The sequence below is a fragment of the Camelus bactrianus genome, chromosome 8 (assembly GCF_048773025.1).
Source record: "Camelus bactrianus isolate YW-2024 breed Bactrian camel chromosome 8, ASM4877302v1, whole genome shotgun sequence".
NCBI classification, from domain to species: domain Eukaryota; kingdom Metazoa; phylum Chordata; class Mammalia; order Artiodactyla; family Camelidae; genus Camelus; species Camelus bactrianus.
Window position 1 is genome coordinate 27,444,730 of NC_133546.1, and position 23,101 is coordinate 27,467,830.

General features: G+C 38.9%; 1 protein-coding gene across 1 annotated transcript; it reads left to right on the forward strand.

Annotated features, from left to right (window-relative positions):
- Positions 1-8,799: 8,799 nt before the first annotated feature.
- LOC105077235 (vascular non-inflammatory molecule 3) lies at positions 8,800-19,746 on the forward strand. The gene is made up of 7 exons (XM_010965576.3): positions 8,800-9,130; positions 9,243-9,373; positions 13,749-13,941; positions 15,385-15,676; positions 17,080-17,453; positions 18,170-18,343; positions 19,075-19,746. Exons 1-7 carry the CDS (start codon positions 8,918-8,920, stop codon positions 19,192-19,194), a joined length of 1,497 nt encoding a protein of 498 aa, XP_010963878.2. The 5' UTR covers positions 8,800-8,917; the 3' UTR covers positions 19,195-19,746.
- Positions 19,747-23,101: the final 3,355 nt, after the last annotated feature.

A 23,101-nucleotide genomic window follows, 5' to 3' on the forward strand; every position in this document is an offset into this window, starting at 1 on the left:
ATTACAATTTTCCAGTCACAGGCTTCTGTGTTACAAAACTGTTCCTTTAGCTTCAGCTTTCCCTTGGCGCACCTCTCGGTCCTTGGTTCTTTAACTCATACCATGTTCCAGGCACTAGGTCCTGGGACACTGTCTGCGCATTCTCTTGGCTCTCGGTGACATCGCCCCTGTGATATGATCTAGTCTAGTAATTCTGTGATATATCCGCCTACTCTGCCGTGATCACTGCCTCTACTTTCTACTTTTTTATTCTTTCTTTGCATTCTGACCCACCCTCATGTTGTCAACTCAAACATATACATAAGTGATTTCCAGTGACATTTTTTCTGTTTTGACCTCTTTCGTAAATTCCATTTACCTTCTCTAACTCCATTCTGACCATCTCTCCTAGATATTTCATAGATGATGGCATCTTAGGCCTGATGCCTGCTGAAGTAAATATGCTTAGAACACAGGTACACACACTCACACATGCAGCCACACACAGATACTCTAACAAAGGCATTCTTTTTTTTTTTTTTCCCAGTGAAGGTACTTGGGATTGAACCCAGGACCTTGTGCATGCTAAGCAGGAGCTCCACCACTGAGCTATACCCCCATCCCCCAAAAGCATTCTTGAAAAGACATTTAGATGTAGAAACAGTAATAACTGTGAAGAGGACTTCTTGACTTACCAGATCTGAAGACATGAAGTAGTACTTAGAGTAGGAAAGAAGATATTTCAATAATTCTGATACAGAATTTCCACCCCACTTGAGAATAAGTCAAGGGAGAAAAATAATAGGAATGAACTGAGTGACATCAACGTACCTGTCTTCTAGAATCTTGTGGGAGTGAGTAGAGCTCAGTGGCAGAGTGTGTGCTTAGCATGCACGAGGCCCTGGGTTCAATTCCCAGTGCCTCTGTTAAAATAAATAAATTTAAAAAAATCTAATTATCTACCCCCCCCTAAAAAAGAATCTTGTGACATCTTCTGTAAATACAAATCGAACAGTCTTGGTGATACCTTTGATCAGTTATGAGTTGGAAGCCTTTGCTCCCCTGTTCCTCTTATGTACTTTTTATTTTTTATCTCAGATGTTAATTTAAAAAAAAATTAGACCCTTCATTTATTCTTGTTGAACTCTTGAGGTTCAATCCATGAGCTGGAGACTAGGAATTCTTATGCTAAGCTCATTTTACATTATAATTTTAATCTTTTAAATAAATGCATAATAAATAATAAGAACATTTTATGAGATTGCTGATTTTCAGGATCTCACAAATACTGTTTGAAGATGAGGTTTCTAACAGTCACCGATTTTTTTTTTAACCCTTTATAAACAAAGAGAAACGAGGCAAAAGAAGGAGGCTGATACTCTTTTTTATGATAAGGAAAAATGGTAGTTTACATATCCTCCAGAATTAGAAGCGCAAATTTGAATACAGTTACCCATGATGACCAGTGAGCCAAAAAAGCTTTAGAACTCAGGAGCAGAAATAACAAACATAAAATATTTGAATTCCAGAAGGCTGAAATTAGGGTTTTTATAGACAACTTTATAAGGACACGCACGTACAATTATACGACAGGAATTTAGTATTTTTGGCATCAGAATTTACATAAAATACATATCAAGTGTTTTTTTGGTTTGACTTGCATCACCCACCCACCTGCATTTAGCCTGCCCTTCTGTTAAGTAATAATTAAGAAGTCTACTGTAGCAACTTCAGAATTATAAGTAAGGTTCCATTTGCTAGAACTGAAAAGCCAGAGCTACAGAAATTTAAGATTTAATTAAAAATACAGGAAATGGTAGATGTTAAAGCAAAGAATATGAAGCCTAAAATGAGTTATTTCTGCAAGACACCCATTATAAATTCTTATAACCTTCATAGCATTGATGAGTTCTAGTAAATTCACTTTACAGATGAGGACACTGAAGTTCAGGGCAAGGTAAGTTCCCAAAGGTTGATACAATTCATAAGTAGAGAACTATTTATTAACTAATTATTTGCCTAAGTCCCACTCACTCAATAACCTGGCACTTATCCAACACCCATTACTATACACAGACAAATGGAAAATAACTACCTTTGTGCTCCTGTGGAACACTGTACACCATGATAGAAATATCCCATTTGATGTATTTACCACTGCAACGAGCTTCTCAAGGACAGAAATCATGCTTATTTCCCTTGATGTGTTTCTAATGTGTATCCCAGTGCCTGAAACAAAGGTGCAGAATGAACCAAAAAAAATTTCTAAAAAAAGGGAGAATGAGTTCCCAGAATGAGTGTCTGTTTGTATTTGGGTCATGATAGTTCTACAGATCCTACTGAATGAGATGAAAATCTTTCATTGACCAGATCATGCCTCCTATATGGCCATGTATGAATTCAAATTTAAGTATCTTAGTGATGTCTAGAGCATATCAGTGAATTAGTGAGAGCACTGTCATTTGGACATAACATAAAAGCAATTGCTTATAATTTACTCCTGCTGGGAGATATCCAGTATATATATGCTCTTGACTATATGAAAATAGAAGTAGCAAGTGTGTAGTTGAAGGGCAGGTGTGTGCCTTACTAGTAACTCCTAAATCATGCATCGTGGCCAGGAACCAATTCATTGACTAAACATCTCACTGATTTGAAAGGAATCCAAATATATTAGAAAAGATGAGAAAGTGGAATGAAAGCATATATACCCATTGCCCAGTTTAGGCATGAGTTGTCACGAATAGACTGGACACCTTCTGTATTTCCTTCCAATTGCATTCTTCTCCTTACCCTGTTTGCTTTTATTAGAGGAAATCTTTATCCTAAGATTTTTCTAGATCATTCTCATGACTCTTTGGTAGTTTATTACATATGTACATAAATATCTTAGTATTATTTTGCATCTCTTAAAACTTTGTATATATGGCATCAAATTAAACATACCATTCTCTGCATGTTTCTTATTTTTTAATATGAGAAATTGTGAGCTTAATCCAGGCAAATAAGCATCGCTCTATTTTATGCACTTTCTCTGGTGTACAGTGTACAGTTATATGAATGTGCCAGTTATTCAGCTGTTATCTCTAAGCTCCAAACCCACCTTTCTGTATTCATTGTGATGATGAGGCTGGAACTAGACATAGCTCTCCTTTGCCACTTGGCTCTTTATTAGGTTGTGTGAATAAAGGGCGCTAGAGGGATACGCTCCTCTTCCCATTGTTCGCAAGTACTAGGAGTGGTAGCAGCTTTCTGCAGTTGTACGTCTGTGTTACTCCAGTGTTCCATTTTTGTCCTTCATTCATCAAATACCTGTTTAACCAAATCCCTATGTTAAATTCTCTTAAAATAACTGATATGGATTTCTGTTTTCCTGGTTGCTTCTTGCCTGAGACAATGGATAAAACAACTTTCATTTGTCCTCTCCCCTACTGAGGGATATAGTGAGCATGAACCGAAACTGCTAGGATGAAATCTTAGGTAAGCCTGATGATGTAGTAACGAGCAAAATGCGGAAGCGTTCAAAGGTGGTGCAGTGGTGGTCCCAGGCATGTTGTCGTGGCCTCTTATCCCACCATCAGTGAAAAAAAGAAGCAGGCCTGTTGTCTGACTTCCCCTGACCTGCCATGTTCTTCACTACAAGAGGGCTGCTAAAACCATAAACTTTAGGTGCACCTGGGTGAGAACACAGGCTTTGTGGCCACTTTTATCTTTGATCTTGAACACTTACCTTGTGGGACTTATGCGGTTCCTCAGTAACAAGCTAAACCAAAAGGTAATAGTAGATGACTTTGAGTCATCATTTTCAGCAGTCTTTGTCCCTGGATTTGTTTTTGTGGTTTAGTCCAGCTCAATGGAAACTTAGGCTTTTTTTTTTTTCACTTTTGGATTATTTACTTTTTTTTTAAATGGAGGTACTGGTGATTGAACTAGGACCTTGTGCCTGCTAAGCACGCTCTCTACGACTGAGCTATTACCCTCCTTCCCTTGGGCTGTTTATTTATTATACTTAACATTAATATTATTTCATGTTATAAATAAAGCTTCTCCAAGAATTCTTGTAGAATTCCTAAGAAGTCCAACAACTTTTTATATTCCTACCACTGGTCGGGAAGGTCTTATGCTGGATGGTGATAATGAATAAAACAAAACTTGTTTTCTAAGAATCTCAGTCTATAAGCGGAGACAAAGCATCAGCATCATCATTATCACTTGTTACCACAGTAATCAAATGCTGAGCAAGTAGAATGTGCCTCCCACTGTGCTGTGAATTTCCAAGCATCTCATCTAACACTTGGAATAAATGTCACAGAGTGTGATAATGCCATGATCAATATAAAGACCAGAATGAGTCAGTTTCATCTTGCAAAACAAGAGAGTTTTCAAAGACCAGTTGGGTAAGTCAAGCAGAGCATTCTAGGTAGAGTTAGTCATGCGTGCAAAGACATGAAAGAATAGTATTCTGCAAGCGGAGCCCAATGTATTGAGGCAGGCTGAGGGTAAAGGAGGAAAGGTTAGGAGAGACGATGAAAAATATGAGGCCAGAAAGATAGGCAAGGGCCAGGTTGTTGAAGCACAAATGAAGTCTGGATTTTATCCTGAAGCTAAAAGACACATTAAGGATTTTAGAGTCAAGTATCATAATGAACTAAATAGTTTTAAAAAATTACTTTGATAGTGGTTTGGAAGATGGAGAAGAAGGGAAAATTCTAAATGCTGGGTAGTCACATAGGAGACAATTTTAATAATCTCCCCTGGGTAGTGGTGGCAGAATAGCACCTGGACAAAAGCTTGAGAAACAACAAGAAGGAGGCCAATATAACTGGAGCCAAGTGAGCAAGGGGGAAATTACTAGGAGTTGATGTTAGAAGTAACAGAAGGCTGGATCACTGAAGGTCTTGCAGGCGTTGCAAGAACTTGGCTCTTTACTCTGAATGAAGTCGGATGCCATTGAAAGTTTTTGAGCAGATTGACACAACTAGTTTTACATTTTAATAGGATCACTGTGACTGTGACTACTGTGGTGCAAAAGTAGAAGTCGTGGTACCAGAACCAGGTAATAGACTATTGGAATAATCCAGGCCAGAGGCTTAGACCACAGCTGCAGTAGTGAGAGACCTGATTAAACATGTGTAGAGTGAGAGACAAAGACAGAAGTTGGGATAACTCCAAGGGCTTTGGCCTGAACAGCTGGAAGTTTAAAGAGGCCATTAGCTGAGATCTGAAGGACTGACGGCAGGAACTTTGGGAGGGAAGGGTCAAAATCTCAGTTCTGTTCATGTTGACTTGATAGGACTTTATATATCCAACTGGAGATTTTGAGCAGACAAAATCTTTGGGACGCAGGAGCCTGAAGTTCAGAGGAGAGGTCTGAGCTAGCGATGTAAATCTCTGAGTCATTAGCATGTAAATGGTGTTTAAAGGCATGAAATAGATGAAACCACCTAGGGGGTGAGCACACATAGGACAGAAGATTTCTGAGTTGGGCTCCAAGGAAAACGATGTTAAGAGGTCAGGGGTGATAAGAAGGAACTAGAAAAAAATGTGAAGCTCACACACACACACACACACAAAACAAAATACAACAAATCTCCAGAAGTAAATACATATAAAAACCAAGAAAGAAGAAGGAGGAAAACCAGGAGATTGTGGGGGAAGAAAGCACATCGAGAATGAGGTAGTGGCAGCTGTGTTGAATGCTGCCAACATGTCAACTAAGTTGGGCTTGAGAACTGACCAACTGATTTAGTAATATGGAGATCAGTGGTGACCTTGGCAAGGAAGTGATGTCATGGGGGCAAAATCCCGATGGGAGGAAAAGAATTAAGACAGAGAGAATACACAACAATGTAAAAGAATTTTGTTGTAAAATGGAGCAGAGAAATGAGGCAGGAACAGCAAGGGATGTCAGATTGAGGGTGTTTTGTTTTGTTTTGTTTTTAAGATAGGAGATAAAGCAGGGTGTTTGTATACTGATGGAATTAACCCAACAGACAAAGAAAAATTGATGATAAGGAATGGGAGAGAAGAATTTTTACAGCAATGTCTTTGGGATCTGGCGGACAAAGACAGGGGACAGACTTAGAGAGAGGCATGAACAGTCATTCACAGTGGGAGGAGAGGAGGTGGTGTCGATAGGTACGGAAAATGGCAAATGGACTGATGCTTTGTAGGAGCTTGTACAAGTCCACTTAGTTGGATAAACACCTCTGCAATTCAGGAGAGAATTTTGAGCTAAAGGTAGAGACACAATAGTTATCAGTTCATAGAAGGTAGTTAAAGGTATGAAGTAGAAAAGGATCTGCTATGGGGGCAAGACAGTAGGAGAAGGAATCAAAACTGATTGACGGTGTGGCTACTGACCATAAGTGCATTCAGGGTTCAGAGAAGTGAACAGCAACAAGGACTGGAGAGGTGAGAAAGTTGAGCTGGAGGGGCAGGATTTAGTGAGGAATCAATCCAGGATCAGAGCAGTAGTGAGTGTATTAAAATACAATAAATAGTGTGGTCTTAGCTAAACAGGAAAGATAAGATGAGACCAAGTGGGAGAGGGCTCTGATTGTCTGCCTTGATTTGATATACACAGGAGAAGCATTTTAGTTAATGAGAGCCAGGGTTAAGGGAACTTAATGGTTTGCAATATTGCCTGAAGGTTAGGTTGGGGGGTATAAGATCAGAAAGGCTGATAGAGAGCCTGTAAGAGTAATTCTTGGCTGCAGAGTCAGGACTCTGACAATGGAAATGGAGAGCAGATTTTATAATGGATATTGGAACTAAAGACCTGGGAAGGGCTGACGAACTCTTAGAGAATTTATTCTAGTAGCCCTGCTTTCCTTTAAAATTTGTGCCTTACGTATTTAAAAGCAGAATTACATTTGTTTTAATATAACACTTCGGACTCTAAACTTTCTAATCCCACAATAATTTCAAATTGTCATTCAAGTTATCTACTTGAATGTTTAAATTAAAAGCTAGTTTGAATAATTTGCATCCACAACCCCTATTCCTTACATGCATATGAGGCAAAGGCTTTACTAACCACATTTGGTTATGAAGTATTCAGTGCATGTTTCCATCGATTTCAACATAATAAGAACTTGGTACACTTCCTGGAACTACAGAGAGAGAAGGGAAATTCCCTTGTTTCTTTTTGATTCTATTCAGAGTCAGGTCAACCAAAATGACAGGTAGAATTTCAACTTGACATATGGAAGTAAGTTCCTTTTCATTACAAAGCAATTCATCTCTTACACAGGTCTCATCTTGTCCTCATATATTTTTTTTTGAAATGAATTTATGTCTGCTGAATATCATTTCAGGGCATAAGGACACATGGAGTCTCACCAGGGGGCCTGGGAGAAGGAAGGCATATTCAGATAATGGAAAAAGGTTACTAGGATTAAGTGTTTTTTAAATTATAGACCCAAACCTACTAACCAAAAAAAAAAAAAAAAAAAAAAGACACAAATATTCCAAAATCTACCAGTTTCCTTATATCAGACAAGGCACAAGGAAACAATCTTCTGAAAATTAGATTTTGGGTGATGTACTAGTATAAATATTTATGGAAGAGGGCGTCACTTGAAAAATGAGCAGATTTTATTATGATGAAGAATCTGTACTGTATGGCCCTGAAGCCTAGCTTCTTGGTTTTCTGCACATAAACTCCTTAGCATCAGCTGGATTTCAGAGAGGCCCAGGAACTCGACCTGGTGGACACTCACCATCATCATCCATGTTAGCATCTATGTTTTACACACTGTTCAGGTAAAGTTCCAGTATTTCAGACTATAGGCAGTCTTTCCAAGAAAAACTGGCAACTGTGGTTTCTGCTGATAGCATCTTAAGATGCAGACACTGGGGGCCACTGGTCATGAACAGTGAGCCCAGTCATTACCATGTATATAAATGTTCTCTCTTTCCATTTTGTGAGCCTTATTAAAACCAGGACTTGCTTAGACCCTGTTTTATCTGTCACAGCCAAATATGTAAGTTTTCACAAACTGTTGTTATGATAGCTTTGTTAGGCATTTGGATAAGTGGGGGCACTGGACAGATAAGGTGGAGGAGAGGGAGGATGGTCCAGAAGATGGTGATATGCCTGCTTTCGGCATAAGAGGCTTTATCTTCTCTAAATGAGTGCCAGCAAGAAACCGATTAGAACCTGACCTCTGGGACTGCTAGGTATCCACACGGACCTAACTGGACATGACCCAGTGCTCATCGTAATGTAATTAGCATTGTGGTTTTGCCCCCCACCCCCACCTCCATGGGTTTTTTCTGTGGGCATCATGGGTAAGGACATGAGCAAAAGGGGATGGACGTGACTAAGCACTCCAGGGGCAAGAGCCGTCAACCAAGAGACCACCTCTAAGCAAGGGTATAAGAGAAGGGACAAACAGAAACCACTACTATGCTCCCTTGGGTCAGCCTGCCTTCTGCTCTTGGAAGTGTACTTTTGCTTTGCTAATAAAATCTTTAAAATCTTTTGCTACACAATGCTTTTGTCTCCCATCTGAATTCTTCTCTTTCCTAGGCTTTTTGCCTCCCCTTTTGGGGTAACAGCTCCTACTACAATGATCCCACATTGGCCCTATTAGTGGAACTACTGAACTACCAGGAAAATACATTTTATTAAAAGAAGAAGTTCAACAGCCAGTGTGTTTAGGAATGAGGTGGATTTAACCGGTTGGCTCATTAATTTTAGAGTTGGGTGGACCTCTGAACAATGCCAACAACAGCACAGCATACTTGAGTCAACCTGATTAGGTACGGCTTACACAACATCCTTTCTCAACCCTGTGTTGTGTAATAGATTCATGAGAAAGTATAAATAACTGGTAGCAGACAGACAGATTTTTTAACATAAAAGTTTTTCCAGTGATACAAAATATAAAAAATCTGAGTTTGTTTTCTCAAAGTACACTCAACTTTAGCTATGATTATATCATATTTCCCAAAATATGTGGCAGTTTTGGTCCTCTTGGTCCTGAGTGTCAGTGCGCTGGACACTTTCATTGCAGCAGTATATGAACATGCTGTTATTTTACCAAACAGAACAGAAACACCTGTGTCAAAAGAAGAAACTTTGCTCCTGATGAACAAGAACATTGATGTTTTAGAGAAAGCAATTAAATTGGCAGCCAGGAAGGTATTGCCTTTTGACCTTGACTGGGATATTGGAAAGAAAATTTGAAACGTGCTAAGAATGTGAATGTTTGGAATTTAGGAGAAATTTTTTTGCTCCTACTTGTTTTGAGCAGGGCGCACATATCATCGTGACCCCAGAAGATGGAATTTATGGCTGGGTCTTCACAAGAGAGACCATTTATCCCTATCTGGAGGATATCCCAGACCCTGAAGTGAACTGGATTCCATGTAGAGACCCCCAGAGGTAATGTCATGACCTTTTGATTTTTTTTTATTTGACGTAGAGTTGATTTACAATGTTGTGTAAGTTTCTGGTGTACAGCATAGTAATTCAGTTGAACATACATATGTTCTTTTTCATTAAAGTTTATTACAAGATATTGAATATAGTTCCCTGTGCTATACAGTAGGACCTTGTTTATCTATTTTATATATAGTAGTTTGTATCTGCTAATCCCAAACTTCTAATTTATCCCTCCCCTGTTTCCCCTTTGGTAACTATAAGTTTATTTTCTATGTCTGTGAGTCTATTTCTGCTTTGTAAATAGATTCATTTATGTCATTTTTTAGATTCCACATATAAGTGATATCACATGGTATTTCTCTTTCTCTGTCTGATTTACTTCACTTAGTATGATAATCTCTAAGTCCATCCAGGTTGCTGCATATGGCATTATTTTCATTCTTTTTTATGGCTGAGTAGTATTCCACTCTATATGTATACCACATCTTCTTTATTCAATCATCTGTTGATGGACATTTAGGTTGCTTCCCTGTCTCAGCTTTGTAAGTAGTGCTGTTATGAACATTGGGGTGCATGCATCTTTTTGAAGTAGAGTTTCCTCCAGATAAATGCCCAAGAGTGGGATTGCTGGATCATATGGTAAGTCTATTTTAGTTTTTTAGCTCCACAGTAGCTACACAAAACTACATTCCCATTAACAGTGTAGGAATGTTCCCTTTTCTCCACAACCTCTCTGGCATTTATCTTTTGTGGACTTTTAAATGGTGGCTATTCTGACTGGTGTGAGGTGATACCTCATTGCAGTTTTCATCTGCATTTACCTGATAATTAGTGATGTTGAGCATCCTTTCATGTGCCTATTGGCTATCTGTATGTCTTCTTTGGAGAAATGTCTATTTAGGTCTTTGTGACCCTTTGACCTTTAAACAAAATTTGTGATATTGTAAAATGGCAAATTCAGTAAGCTTGACTAGTATTCTTCCTGACAAATAATCAGTCCATGCCATTGGACATAGACCCCTTTAATTCTTCAAATGCGTACCATCTGGCATGCCTCCTGTTTGGTAAATGACTTGAGATGATGATGTTTGGTTGGTTATTTATTGTAGTTTTCTTTAATTAATAGTATGTATACACACAGTTTTTATAATAGATGTGCATAATTGAGTTTCAACAAAGTGAGAAAGTTGTGATATCTAGGACTTATATTCCCAAATATAAGTAAGTTGGTTCACCCATGAACATCTGCCTCCCTTGTAGGGATGGTAAAAAGATGAATGGGTTTATGTTTCCAGAGGACTTTCATACTGGCATGTGCTGTACTCAGTGTGGTGAATGGAAATTGCATAGAACTTGAAAAAGGAGGCACTTTTCTGAGACCACATTCTACCACTTCCTGGCTGAGTGATGTGGGGCAGACAACCTAAACACTTGACATCTCTGTTTCTCTATGTGTAAAGCAGGCATAGTAAAATTTCCTCTCCTGCTTCCCTTTACAGAGTGGACATGAATGTCAAGTGAAGTAGTACACATAGAATCTGTACACTATTTGTCCTCTCCAATTTAGCTATTATTATTATTATTATTTTTTTTTACAGAAGGAGCTAGACATGAACTCTTGTTTTCTTGTCCTTCAAGAAATTTTAGTAATTGATTATAGCTGTGATTTAGGCATAGCTTTCTTTAAAAATTTTTATAAACATAAGAAAGCTTTATGAAAATAAATTATTTTAGGTGTATTTACCTTTTAAAATAGTTCATTTATTATTCCTTTAAGTGACAAAAATCAAGTTATTTAATTTGCTACTTTGAAATTAGCATACATCTGTTCAGAACTGTCATCTAGGGCACGACAGGAGGAACTTCTTTAATGACACTGACCATTTGAAATTGACTGGAGTATTGCAGCATAGGAGCTCTACTATGTGAGTCAAGTCTCCCTTGGGATTTTCCCCTGCGGAAGAATATTCTCTGAATGTTGCATAATCTGTGTTTACAGTAACCACGCTGATTCAAGGTCTATTTGATTATGGAGGTTTTCCCAGAGCAGGAAGCGCTCATTATTTGCAGTAATTCAGGAAGCTTATACTAAAATACACTCTATTTTCCTACGCTGATAAAACTGAGTTTCCTAGGGGAAAGATGTCCTGAAGCCTGATAATTGGTCTCCAACGAATCGTGTTAAGTAGGGAAGGTAGGTGACTGATGAAACTTTAACAATACTGAGTCTTGCAGACACTTACTCGAATGGCAAGCTTTCAGCTCTGTGTTGTAGAAAGGAGAAATCCAGTGTTTAATACAATGGCAATATTGGTAAATAAAGCCTCCACTTCTTCCCTAGCAACATTTATCCCTAAAATGGTAATAAAAGATCACATGGTCATCCCTCTGTGTTTAAATGCTATCATTCAGTGTACTGATGCATCTCGTGCTTTTCTGGGCTTTCCCCATGAAGAACTAACAGGGAACATTGAAGTGTCCCAATTAATTAGCCAAAAAGGAAAAACAAAATAAAATATAAGATAGTTTTATTAAAGGTCTTAATGAATAGGAATGCTGACAATATGACTGTTTTTCCTGAAGGTAAAATAAAAGAAGGGGTCTGAAGCAATCATCACAAATGTGTCTTTCTATTAAAAGATTAACTCAACATCGATTGCAGAGGGCTGAGAGACCAATGTAGATCCTGAAGGCTCTCTAAGAGCAATCAAGTCATCAGTGTCCTGGGCTGCTATAGTTACAAAATTCATAATGGCCATTATTTACTGAGCATCTACTTGGTTCCAGAATCTGTATATGGTGCACTATGCACATTATCTCATTCAATTTATGGAGCAGGTATAACAATTCCCATTTTAAATATGAGGAAGAAAAGGGGGCTTAAGGTCTCACAGTTGGTAATTAGCATGGCTGGAATTCAAACACGGCCATTTCCATCGAGCCGTGCTAATGGAACAGACTCGCAGTGCCTGGAAACACCATATTATACCTGAAATTTCCAGTAACTAGTGAATCCACTTCTTAGCATATTCTGATTTTTAGAAATACTAATCTTATTTTCCACCAAAACCTCTCGATAACTTGCTTTGCTGTTTATACTGCCTCTGTTGTATATTCATAAACACGACTCATCTTCAAATTAGTCTTTCAAATATTTAAAGCCAGCTATCGTCCCACCTTGTTCCCTACCTCAATCTCTTTTTATTTCTAGGATAAATATCTCCAATTTGGATGGTTTGGGCATGACTAAAAAGCAACTTCCTAGTCTGTATTTTTCTCCGGGTTTCTCACATGGGTCTTCTACGGTAGAAGGGAAGCCATCGTGTTGCATTGACAGACAAGGGCTCTGAGGCAGCATAGTGAAATGATATTTTTCTTTAATTTTAAAAAACATTTCCAGTACCCAAGGCGGCATTTGTTCTCTGTAGATGATCTGTATGGGACCAACTATTTACTGACTCCTGGGAGGACTGTGGCTTGGATTATGGAAAAGGTCCTCCCAACTGGAAGAGTCTGTTGAATGTCAAGCCCTTCATTTGCCTTCCTGGGAGCATCTCATAAGAGAAAGTGTTGCTTCTCTTCTTTCTCCTCTTCCTCCTCCATCATTTCTGTGCTTCAGTATTGCACCACAATCTGGAGTCTAGAACATAAAAATAACCAGCTTTTATAAAGATGAAGATTGTATTGCATGTGAGTTTTGAAATCTTTTCTGTTGATTCTTTTTTTTAAAACAACTTTATTGTGGTATAATTTCTGTACAGTAAACCACACGTATTTCAGATGTACAATTTGATGAATTTTGATAGGTGTATACACCTGTTAAACCACCACCACAATCAAGATATCTAACATTTCCATCACTCCCCAATTTTGAACTCCCAAATCATCCCCAAGAAACCCAATCAAGAAAATGGGCAAAAGACCTAAATAAACATCTCTCCAAAGAAGACATCCAGATGGCCAACAAGCACATGAAAAGATAGTCAACATCGTTAATTGTTAGAGACATGCAAATCAAAACTACAGTGAGGTATCACCTCACACTGGTCAGAATGGCCATCATTAAAAAGTCCACAAATGATAAATGCTAGAGAGGGTGTGGAGAAAAGGGAACCCTCCTACACTGTTGGTGGGAATGCAAATTGTTGTAGCCACGATGAAGGACAGTATGGAGGTTCCTTAAAAAACTAAGAATAGAGTTATGATATGATCCAGCAACTCCACTTCTGGGCATATATCTGGAGAAAAATATAATTTTCTGTTGATTCTTAACCAACGATGGTCGTGTCATAGGTAATGGGCAAACAAAGTATCACTTTGGAAGTTCAAAAATCACTAATGCATGTTAAGTTCAAGGCAATGTCTACTGAATTAGGTTTGGCCACACCCCAGTACAAGAAAGACTCAGCTGCCTGGCTAAGAACAACACCATCTACGTCGTGGCAAATATTGGGGACAAGAAGCCATGCAATGCCAGTGACCCTCAGTGTCCCCCTGACGGTCATTACCAATACAACACTGATGTGGTGTTCGATTCTGAGGGAAGGCTGGTGGCGCGCTACCATAAGGTGAGAATTACATGTGCCTTAGCTGAGCTTGACTTAATTCTTTTGTTTGTGATAAATACGTACACTTGTCTGTTGAATGTTGGTGAGAGAACTGTTCTGAAAGCATTTCTTAATTACTACATTTAGTTGAAAAGGGGATTTAATTTACTTTGGTTGCATATAAGGGTTTTGAATTTGAGTGAGTCATAAAATGGCAGAACATTAAATATGGCAGAATATTAAAACAGATGTGCTAATCACCCTAGTAACCCCATAAGGATTTTAATATTCCTTGAGAAAGAAGGGGGAAATGCTCTGTTTCATCACATGATTTAACAAGAGTTAGTTTTTTGGGCCTAACTTGTTAACGTTTGGTACCAAGCTTTGGTCACTCATTCCATTAGGATGTTTGTGATGACAATGATAGAAAACCCCCAACTGGAACTGGCTTGAAAAAAAACCCCCACAGAATTTCTATGCTTAGATACCTGAGAAAATATAAATCATAGAAAGGGCAGCTCTGATTTCTGATGCAGTCTGTCCCTCTGAGGCCCCAAAGATGTCATCACCCCTCTAGGTCTTAGCTCTTTGTTACAGGTTTTTCTTAGGCTGACTGTCCTTTTAGAAGCCACACAGCTGCTGGTCACAGAGCACCCATCCTTACAGCAACAAAATCCGGAAGAAGACTGAATTTCTCTTCCCTAGAAACTGTGCAAAGGCCTTTTCATTCCTTGACTCCCAGGAACGGAGGCCACATGCTCTCTTTGAGTCTGTCACCTGGGGATGAGGAATGGGCTGCCACCTAAGTGGAGGGCGGAGGAGCTTGGGATCCTCACTGGGGAGGGGTGAGGAAGGAATGTTGTCTGAACACTTAGGCACACATCAGGGCAAATAAAAACCTGAGCAAAGCATAACACTGTACTCCTGAGCCCAGGGTAAGTGGAGTTTAGGAGTAATAATCAGGCTGAAAAAAATTGTTAATGGCTTCCTAATTAACAAAGTTTAGCTATTGCATTGTTTAAATTGATTTTAAATGTACTTCACTTATATAAACCTAGCAATACCAGGGGGAGATATGACCAAGTTTATTTGATTAATGTGTTAGACCTTCACAGGGGCAGTGCTGCTGACATTTAAAGAATACAGTAGAAAAGCATCTGAGACTTGTGAGGTTCAAAATTTCAACCTGTGACTTTAAGACAGAAATAGTCCCCTTTTAAATATAATTTCTATATATGATCTCATCGGTTGATTCATTGGTTGTGGGAAAATGAAGTGTTTGATTAATATCACAGTAAAGAAACTTACAGACTGAAGTATATTGGGTATGATTTACACAAGTTTATGTGTAACAATTTTAAATACGCACATCAACATACATGGGAAAAAAGATTTTACGGGTATTGATCACTTCTATTTGTCAGTTTTCTTACTCATTTTCCTATTCTTTGCTTTTGTTAACAGTACAATCTTTTTGCACCTGAAATTCAATTTGATTTCCCCAAAGATCCAGAATTTGTGACTTTCAACACTCCTTTTGGGAAGTTTGGCATTTTCACTTGCTTTGACATTTTTTCCCATGAGCCGGCTGTGGTGGTGGTGGAGGAGTTTCAAGTTGACAGCATTGTCTACCCCACGGCCTGGTACAATACGCTGCCCCTCCTCTCGGCTGTCCCCTTCCACTCAGCGTGGGCTCGAGCCATGGGAGTCAACCTGCTCGCTGCAAACACCCACAACACCAGCATGCACATGACAGGTACCTCCCACCAGGCTGCCCCAAGTGGCAGCCACACTCTTGGGACAGCTTCAATCATTAAGTGTGCTTTACTTTCTTTCTTCTTCTTTTTTTTTTTAAATTGAAATATAGTCAGTTTACAAAGTTGTGTTAATTTCTGGTGTATAGCATAGTGATTCAGTTATACATGTATATATATTCCTTTTCATACTCTTTTTCATTATAGGCTATTACAAGCTATTGAATATAGTTCCCTGTGGTATACAGTAGGAACTTGTTTATCTATTTTATATATAATAGCCAGTTTCTGAAAATCCCCAAATCCCAATTTATCCTTCCACACTCTCCTTCCCCCGGTAATAATAAGTTTGTTTTCTACGTCTGTGGGTCTGTTTGTTTTGTAAAGTTTGTTTTGTAAGTTCATTTGTGTCATTGTTTTAGATTCCACATATAAGTGATATCATATAGTATTTTTTTCTCTTTCTGCCTTACTTTACTTAGTATGACAATCTCCAGGTCCATCCATGTTGCTACAAATTGCATTACTCAATTCTTTTTTATGGCTGAGTAGTATTCCATTGTGTATATATACCACAACTTCTTTATCCAATCATCTGTTGACAGACATTTAGGTTGCTTCCATGTCTTGGCTATTGTATATAATGCCACTGTGAACATTGTGGTGTAGGTATCTTTTCAAGCCATGCTTTTCTTTAATGATTCTTTTATTAACTCTAATGCCACAAAATGAATAGTAACGTGGATTTCTATATGAATTTCTATTTAAGGAACATTATTCCTGTGGATAAAGAAGGAGGCAAACATTATATTCTCAATTTCACATGAGGGAAAATTGGAATTAGAGAGAAGCCAAGTGACATTAATAAAAAACAAAGCCAGATCTAAGGAACGTTGTAGCCAACATCCATTAGTAATATTGAAATAAATATTGCTGTTGAGATGATAAAATCACTTTAGACTTAATCAGGTTTTTAGAGTTTATCTTTTATGTGTAAAGGATATGTTCAATGTAAAGCAGGCTCCCCTCCTGACTGCTTTCTTGTTCTTTGATACAGATGAAGAATCTCAAACATAAATAATTTAGAGAGGTCCATGGGGAGCTAAAATTATTCTTCCTATTTGGGAAATTTTCTAGTTTGTTGTTAAGTTGGCTAAAGAAAAGGGAGCTTAAGTAAATGAAATAAGCCATCCAAGTCAAATAATGGTTTCAGTGCCAGCAGTCCCCTTTGGGGAAGCAGAGTCAAATTGGGATTTAGGCCAAGGTGAGAGCTACCTCCTTACTTATCTTGAAAAGGCTTATGTTGTCATCATTTTATATTTCATTTGTTACAGGAAAGATTCTATTAATTTGTCACCATGCAAACTTTGGAAGTAATCTTTGTGTTTCTTTATGTCACCCTTAGGGAGCGGAATCTACGCACCAGACGCCGTCAAGGTGTATCACTATGACATGGAAACAGAGAGTGGCCAGCTGATGCTCTCAGAACTGAAGTCCTGGCCTCGAAGAGAAACCATCTCCCCTGCAGCTGTTGACTGGAGTGCATATGCCAGAGCTGTCAAGCCATTCTCATCTGAGCAGTTGAATTTTCCAGGGATGATTTATTTTGATGAGTTCACCTTCACCGAGCTGAAGAGAAATGCAGGAAATTATACAGTTTGTCAGAAAGACCTGTGCTGTCACTTAACTTACAGAATGTTTGAGAAGCGAACAGATGAGGTGTATGCACTTGGTGCTTTTGACGGACTGCACACAGTAGAAGGCCAGTATTACTTACAGGTAGAAACACTCAAATTGGTTAGAGTTTAGTTTTTTTTTTTTTTTTAACTAGTTTTTTTCCCCCCTCTAGGTCATCATTGCATTTCTTTAAGAATTGTGCTGGATTCAGTTATTTGGAATAGTATTACATTTTTCACTGAACTGTTCCCCCCAGAACACTTTATTATTTGTTCAGTCTTAGCGAGGACAAAATTAGTGCCCTTGGCTGCAAAGTGAAAACATGAAGCAGATTGATTAGTTCTTAGTAGACTGAGTTCAAGTTTAAAAAGCTGAAACTCCCATGTATTCTCTTTTTCTGTCAGGTTACTTTAGAGCTGTGGTTTTCAAACTGTCTTCAACTAGAGTCCAGAGCAAGAAGTTCATTTCCCATCATAACTCACTGTATCTAAGATGTATGACTGAGTTAAAAGAAATACCTAACTGAAACATTTTATAAAATAATTCAAATCAGAATTAGAAATAGTTCTAATTATGTCCAAGGCACTCTGATTTTGAAAATTCTTGTCTATTGCATTTTGCTTCGTTAAAAAAAAAAAGAGTTAATCTTGACACACTAAATTAATTTTAGGATTCACTAATAGGTGATGATCTGAAATTAAAGAAAAATCTGCTTAAGAGGCAACCTAGCAAATATTCCTCTATTCCTTGAAATTGTGTATTTTAGCCAAGAAAATATTTCCAAGATTTCTGACCACTTCTCTTCTTTTCCTACATAGATATGCACGTTACTGAAGTGTCAAACCACTGAACTGAGAACTTGTGGGGAGCCTGTGGGGTCAGTTTTTACCAAGTTTGAGGAATTCTCCCTCAGTGGCACATTTGGAACAAGTTATGTTTTCCCACAGATCCTTCTTAGTGGGAGTCAGCTTGCCTCTGAAACACATTATAAGGTAGGAGGTTTTCAGGAGGATAAATTCCTTTGACCAGATTGCATAGACTGGCATAATGAAAATCTTTGAGATAATGAGACCGTATTGCAGTATTGTGGTTCACATCATACAAAAACACTTTATTTGTTTGTTTGTTTGTTTGTTTTTCCTGGGGGGGAAGGTAACATATAAGAACACTTTAAAGAAACTATGATATGGAAGAAAAGTTGTGATTCTAGATTGTCTTCAGTCTGTGATGAGGATTTGGGGTTTATTTTTCTACCTAAATATGAGTTTGAGATCCAAGGCAACAAGCAGGTTATGGAGGAATTAAAATAAAAACACTGATTGCCGATGATGGCCAATAACCAATGTTCCCTTTATTTGCATGGTGGAGCAGGTCCAAGTTCAATACATTAAATAATGCATCTTCAACTTATTTCATGGATGTATTATTCTGAGAAGTTATAATTATGATAGTAATAATTGATACTTTGCATAGTGTTTCTTGAGTTAAAAGAACTCTTTTTCATACATTATCTTAACCTCCAGTGCAACAGATTTATTTGCTGCATGTTCATTCAAAGTCCTTCTGATATTAGACCTTTAGATCTGAAACAGAGGTCTTTTGACACCACGTTTTATGTGCTTTTGACTATTTCATGCTATTTTTAGACTGATATTGTCAGAGAAGTCCTCTGGGCTGGACATCAACTCTGCATTGGAATTCATCCTTTGCTTTCTTTGATCAGGTTTCAAGAGATGGACGTCTGCAGAGCCGAGGACGAACCCCTTTGCCTGTCTTGGTTCTGGCCCTGTATGGAAGAGTGTTTGAGAGGGACCCTCCGCACTTAGGGCAGGGACCCGGGTGATGACAATGATCCTTTTCACCGCCACACTTGCCTGATTAGCCTGGCAACAAGAGGGAAGAAAAAGAGAGAGCCCTTAGTGTCTATGTAGAAGTGATGGTATGAATTTGCTGAAGCAACAAACTTAAGAAGATTTAAAAAGCAATGGATGGGTGTCCACATTTGACATTTTACGAATTCCCTATAGAGCACAAGCTTATGCCTGGATGCTGCATTCATCTTCCATGTAGGTGCACTAAGTATGTGTCAGTATATCTGCGTAAAGTGCAATGTGTATTTAAGTGGAAGAATCCTGCTCTAATATGCAAATATTGAAACTCTCATTTGTGTATGCATAGGGTAAGCGTTGAAAATGCAGACAGTACTTGATCCTAGTCAATTAAGATATAGGAAGTTAAAAAACAAGGGTATTTTTGAAAGGAATTATGTATAGCTTTTTAACTAATTAAAATTGTTCTGTTATCTTTTCTACTCTTATAGTCTATTTGTATGGAAATTAGGTACTTAGAATGGAAATTTAAAAAGAGAGAAGAATAAATGGTCTCCTTCAGATCACATGTTTTTTCCTTCTGAAATTATTCTATCCTAAAATCTACCCAGTCTTGGTTAAGCCTCCTCATCCTCAGGGATTTGTTGTAACCTGTGCCAGACTAGAAATTTCCTTAGAGAAGGCCACCCTGTCACATTCCTCCCAATTACCTTTGGTCACTTGACCTGGCGCCCTGAGTCCTTTTCCTGGTTGGTCACTTATTAACTCTGGGAAGAGACACACCTAAGAGTGAGTGGGTTTCTCTAGAATGTGAGGGAGAGGTTGAGGATCATTTTGAGTTTGGGGACACATTTCTCCCCACAAAAGATATGGCCATTGCCTTCCTAGACTTTTCCCAGGGGTTTCTTTCCACTCAGTTTAATTTAATCCAGTTCCAGGAAGCAGGAGACCCTCTGAGCAGCAGAATATACCCTTGGTCTCTCTGCTTCCATCGTTCTTGGAATTTTCCCCAGGGACTATGACACTTAAATTCTAGGATTGTACCTGTGCCCCTGACTCCTCTGTTTGTGCAGGATGTGGGTTTCTTCCTCCCTGATGGCCTAGGTTGGTTCTTTCTAGGCTTCTGTCTTCTCTCTCTTAGACAGTTGTCTGGAGGTTGCATGAATGCCTGGTGGCCCCAGCATCCTCACCACCCCTTACCTTGTGCATCTTACATAAGCCGACCTCTGCCCCTTCTCTAGTACTGTTACGGAAATGACAGGCCAGCCAAGAAACAAGCACCACTCGGAGGGTTGGAGTACTCAGATTTATTACGCCGGCGGGCTCAGAGGGGCTTCTGCTCCGAAGCTCTGAGCACCTCCAAGACGTGTGCATGAGGTTTTATAGGGTTAATTACAAGCTTGGGGTATTTGGCCAATAGGCATGGAACAGCTTTAGCAGCATCATTATTACAAAAGTAGAGGCAGGGAGGCAGCAAACCAACATTTCAAGGCCAGATATGTCTCTTTGAAAATCCAGCTGGCTAGCAAAAAAACCCAAAAAAAACAAAACAAAAAAAAAAACAAAAAAACGATCAGGGAATCAGCAAACTGACACTTATTAACTTAGATTTACGAGTTAGCCCAGCAGAACTCAGATCAGTAATCTGGCACTTGTTACACTTAGATTTGTTAGTTATCTTGTTAGCCCAGCCCGGCTTTTCCTTCTCACTTGTAATGTAAACAACTTTATCAATCAGATCAACATCAGTAAGGAAATTGACACAGTGTTCCAGCCATTAAGTATTAATAGCCAGGTGTACATACTTGGTAGCAATACTGAGACAGATTTCTAATCTTTCATCACATACACTACAATTCTGACTCTGATCCCACTTCTTAAAGAAGCATAAAGCAAACTAACAAACTGACTTCCCTGATGCAAAACTGTTTGCTGATTCATTCTTTACCGAGAATAACTTTAACCCAGAGGCTATGCTCCGGGAAGAAGATAATAGGCTGATAATCTCAGAAGAATGGACAGACCCTCTGGAGTTCCTCCTGAAGATTCATTGAGTTTAAGAGGAAGGTAGCACCCTGTAAAATGCCCTGATTGTTATCACCTTTTCTGTTCCATCTAGTTTTTCTGTAAAACCTCAAGACCCCAACCCTAAGATGGGCTCACAGTCTTTAAGTCATTACCCTGCTGTGACTCCCTTTGCTGGGCAAAGCTGCTCTTTTCTTTGCTCCTAAAACTCTGCCTCCAAGTATGAATTAGCTTTCCATGGTGCAGAAGCTGATTTTTCAGCAACATTCTGATTACCAACTATAATTCTGACATCTGATTTTGATGTTGGTTTTTTTTCCCCACACCACCAAGCAATTCTCTGACACCAGTCCTACAATTCAAATCGGTTCTGGCATTATCTACCTGAAGATAGTGTCAGATCCCATAAGACTGCCCTCTCTCCACATCAGACTCTGGTAGCAAGCCCAGGTGGTCACCTTGTTGCCAAAAGATTGGCTCCCTTCCCTGACAAGCCAAATTGAAACTCAGAGACAGGGACTTGGAGCTTAGAAGAAAAGAGACAGCTTTACTATTTAGCCAGGCAAAGGGGACTCACAGCAGGCTAGTGCCTTCAAAACTGTGACCCCACCTTGGGGATGGGGTGGGGTGATTAAATTCTACATAGCTTAAACAATAAAGCATCGGTAACAATCAACAGAATCATTTTCTTGTCATAAGATTTAAGAGTGGCGTCATGATGTCTCCAGGCAACCAATTCTATAGAAGCCAGCGGTTGTCACTTTTTCCAGCTCTTTATCTCATAAGTGCCCAAGGAGTGGTCTTCTTGGTATTTAGCCTATTTTGTAAGGTTAAAGTTTGGTGACCTCCTCCCTGGAGAACAACTCAGAAACAAGTATGATTATTAATTTCGATTACTGGAATAAAGCAGAAACAGTAAAGTTAATAGCTTTATTTTAACAATAGGCCTGGAGCTGTGAGTAGCAAATGGTCACTTAGGTCAGTTGACTGTTTTAAGGGTAAGCATAAGAATAAGCAATCTGTTAGCCTAAATGTGGTCATTTAATTCTCCTTCAACCTGTGCTTCTGACCAACTGGCTATAGACTAGAGGTTTCAAGGACCTTCTCCTTGGGTTCCATGAATTTCCTAGAGCTGCTCACAGAACTCAGAGAAACATTTTACTTACTTGATTACCAGTTTGTGACACAAAGATATAACTCAGGAACAGCTAGATGGAAGAGCTACATAGGGTGAGGTAGGGGAAGAGGCTCTGAGCTTCAAATGTCTTCCTGAAGCATCCCCTCCGCACCATGTCCATGTGCTCGCAAACCTGAAAGCTCTCTGAACCCATCATTACGTAGACATGATGGATTAAATCATTGACCATTTGTGATTGAACTCAATCTTTAGTTCCTCTCCCCTCTCTGGAGGTGAGGGGTGGGGAGACTGAAAATTCCATGCTTCTAATCACGTGCGTGGTCCTCCTGGCAACCAGCTGCCATCTTTAGGTGCTTTCCAAAAGTCACCTCAATAACAAAACAAAGGAGATCTTTATTGCTCTTATCACAGAAAATGACAAGGATTTTAAAAGCTCTCAAGGGGAGAAAGGCCAAATATATATTTCTTATTATAAATCACAATATTGTACAAACACATGTGTGTGTGCATACAGATATACACACGTATTCAAATGGTTCTTCAGAGTTCACCAGATGACCTCAGATGCTCATCTTATCTCATCCTCAAAACCACTCTGTGAGATTAATATTTTGTTGAGCTCCCTTAAATCTGCCAGATCAGTTGGGTCAACTGAGGAGATGACTGATAAGAGAAATAAACTAACTAATGTACGGCAGCAAGCTAGTGGCAGTGCTGAGGCAGGAATTAGTCTAATTCCTTAAGTGCTATATTTATTG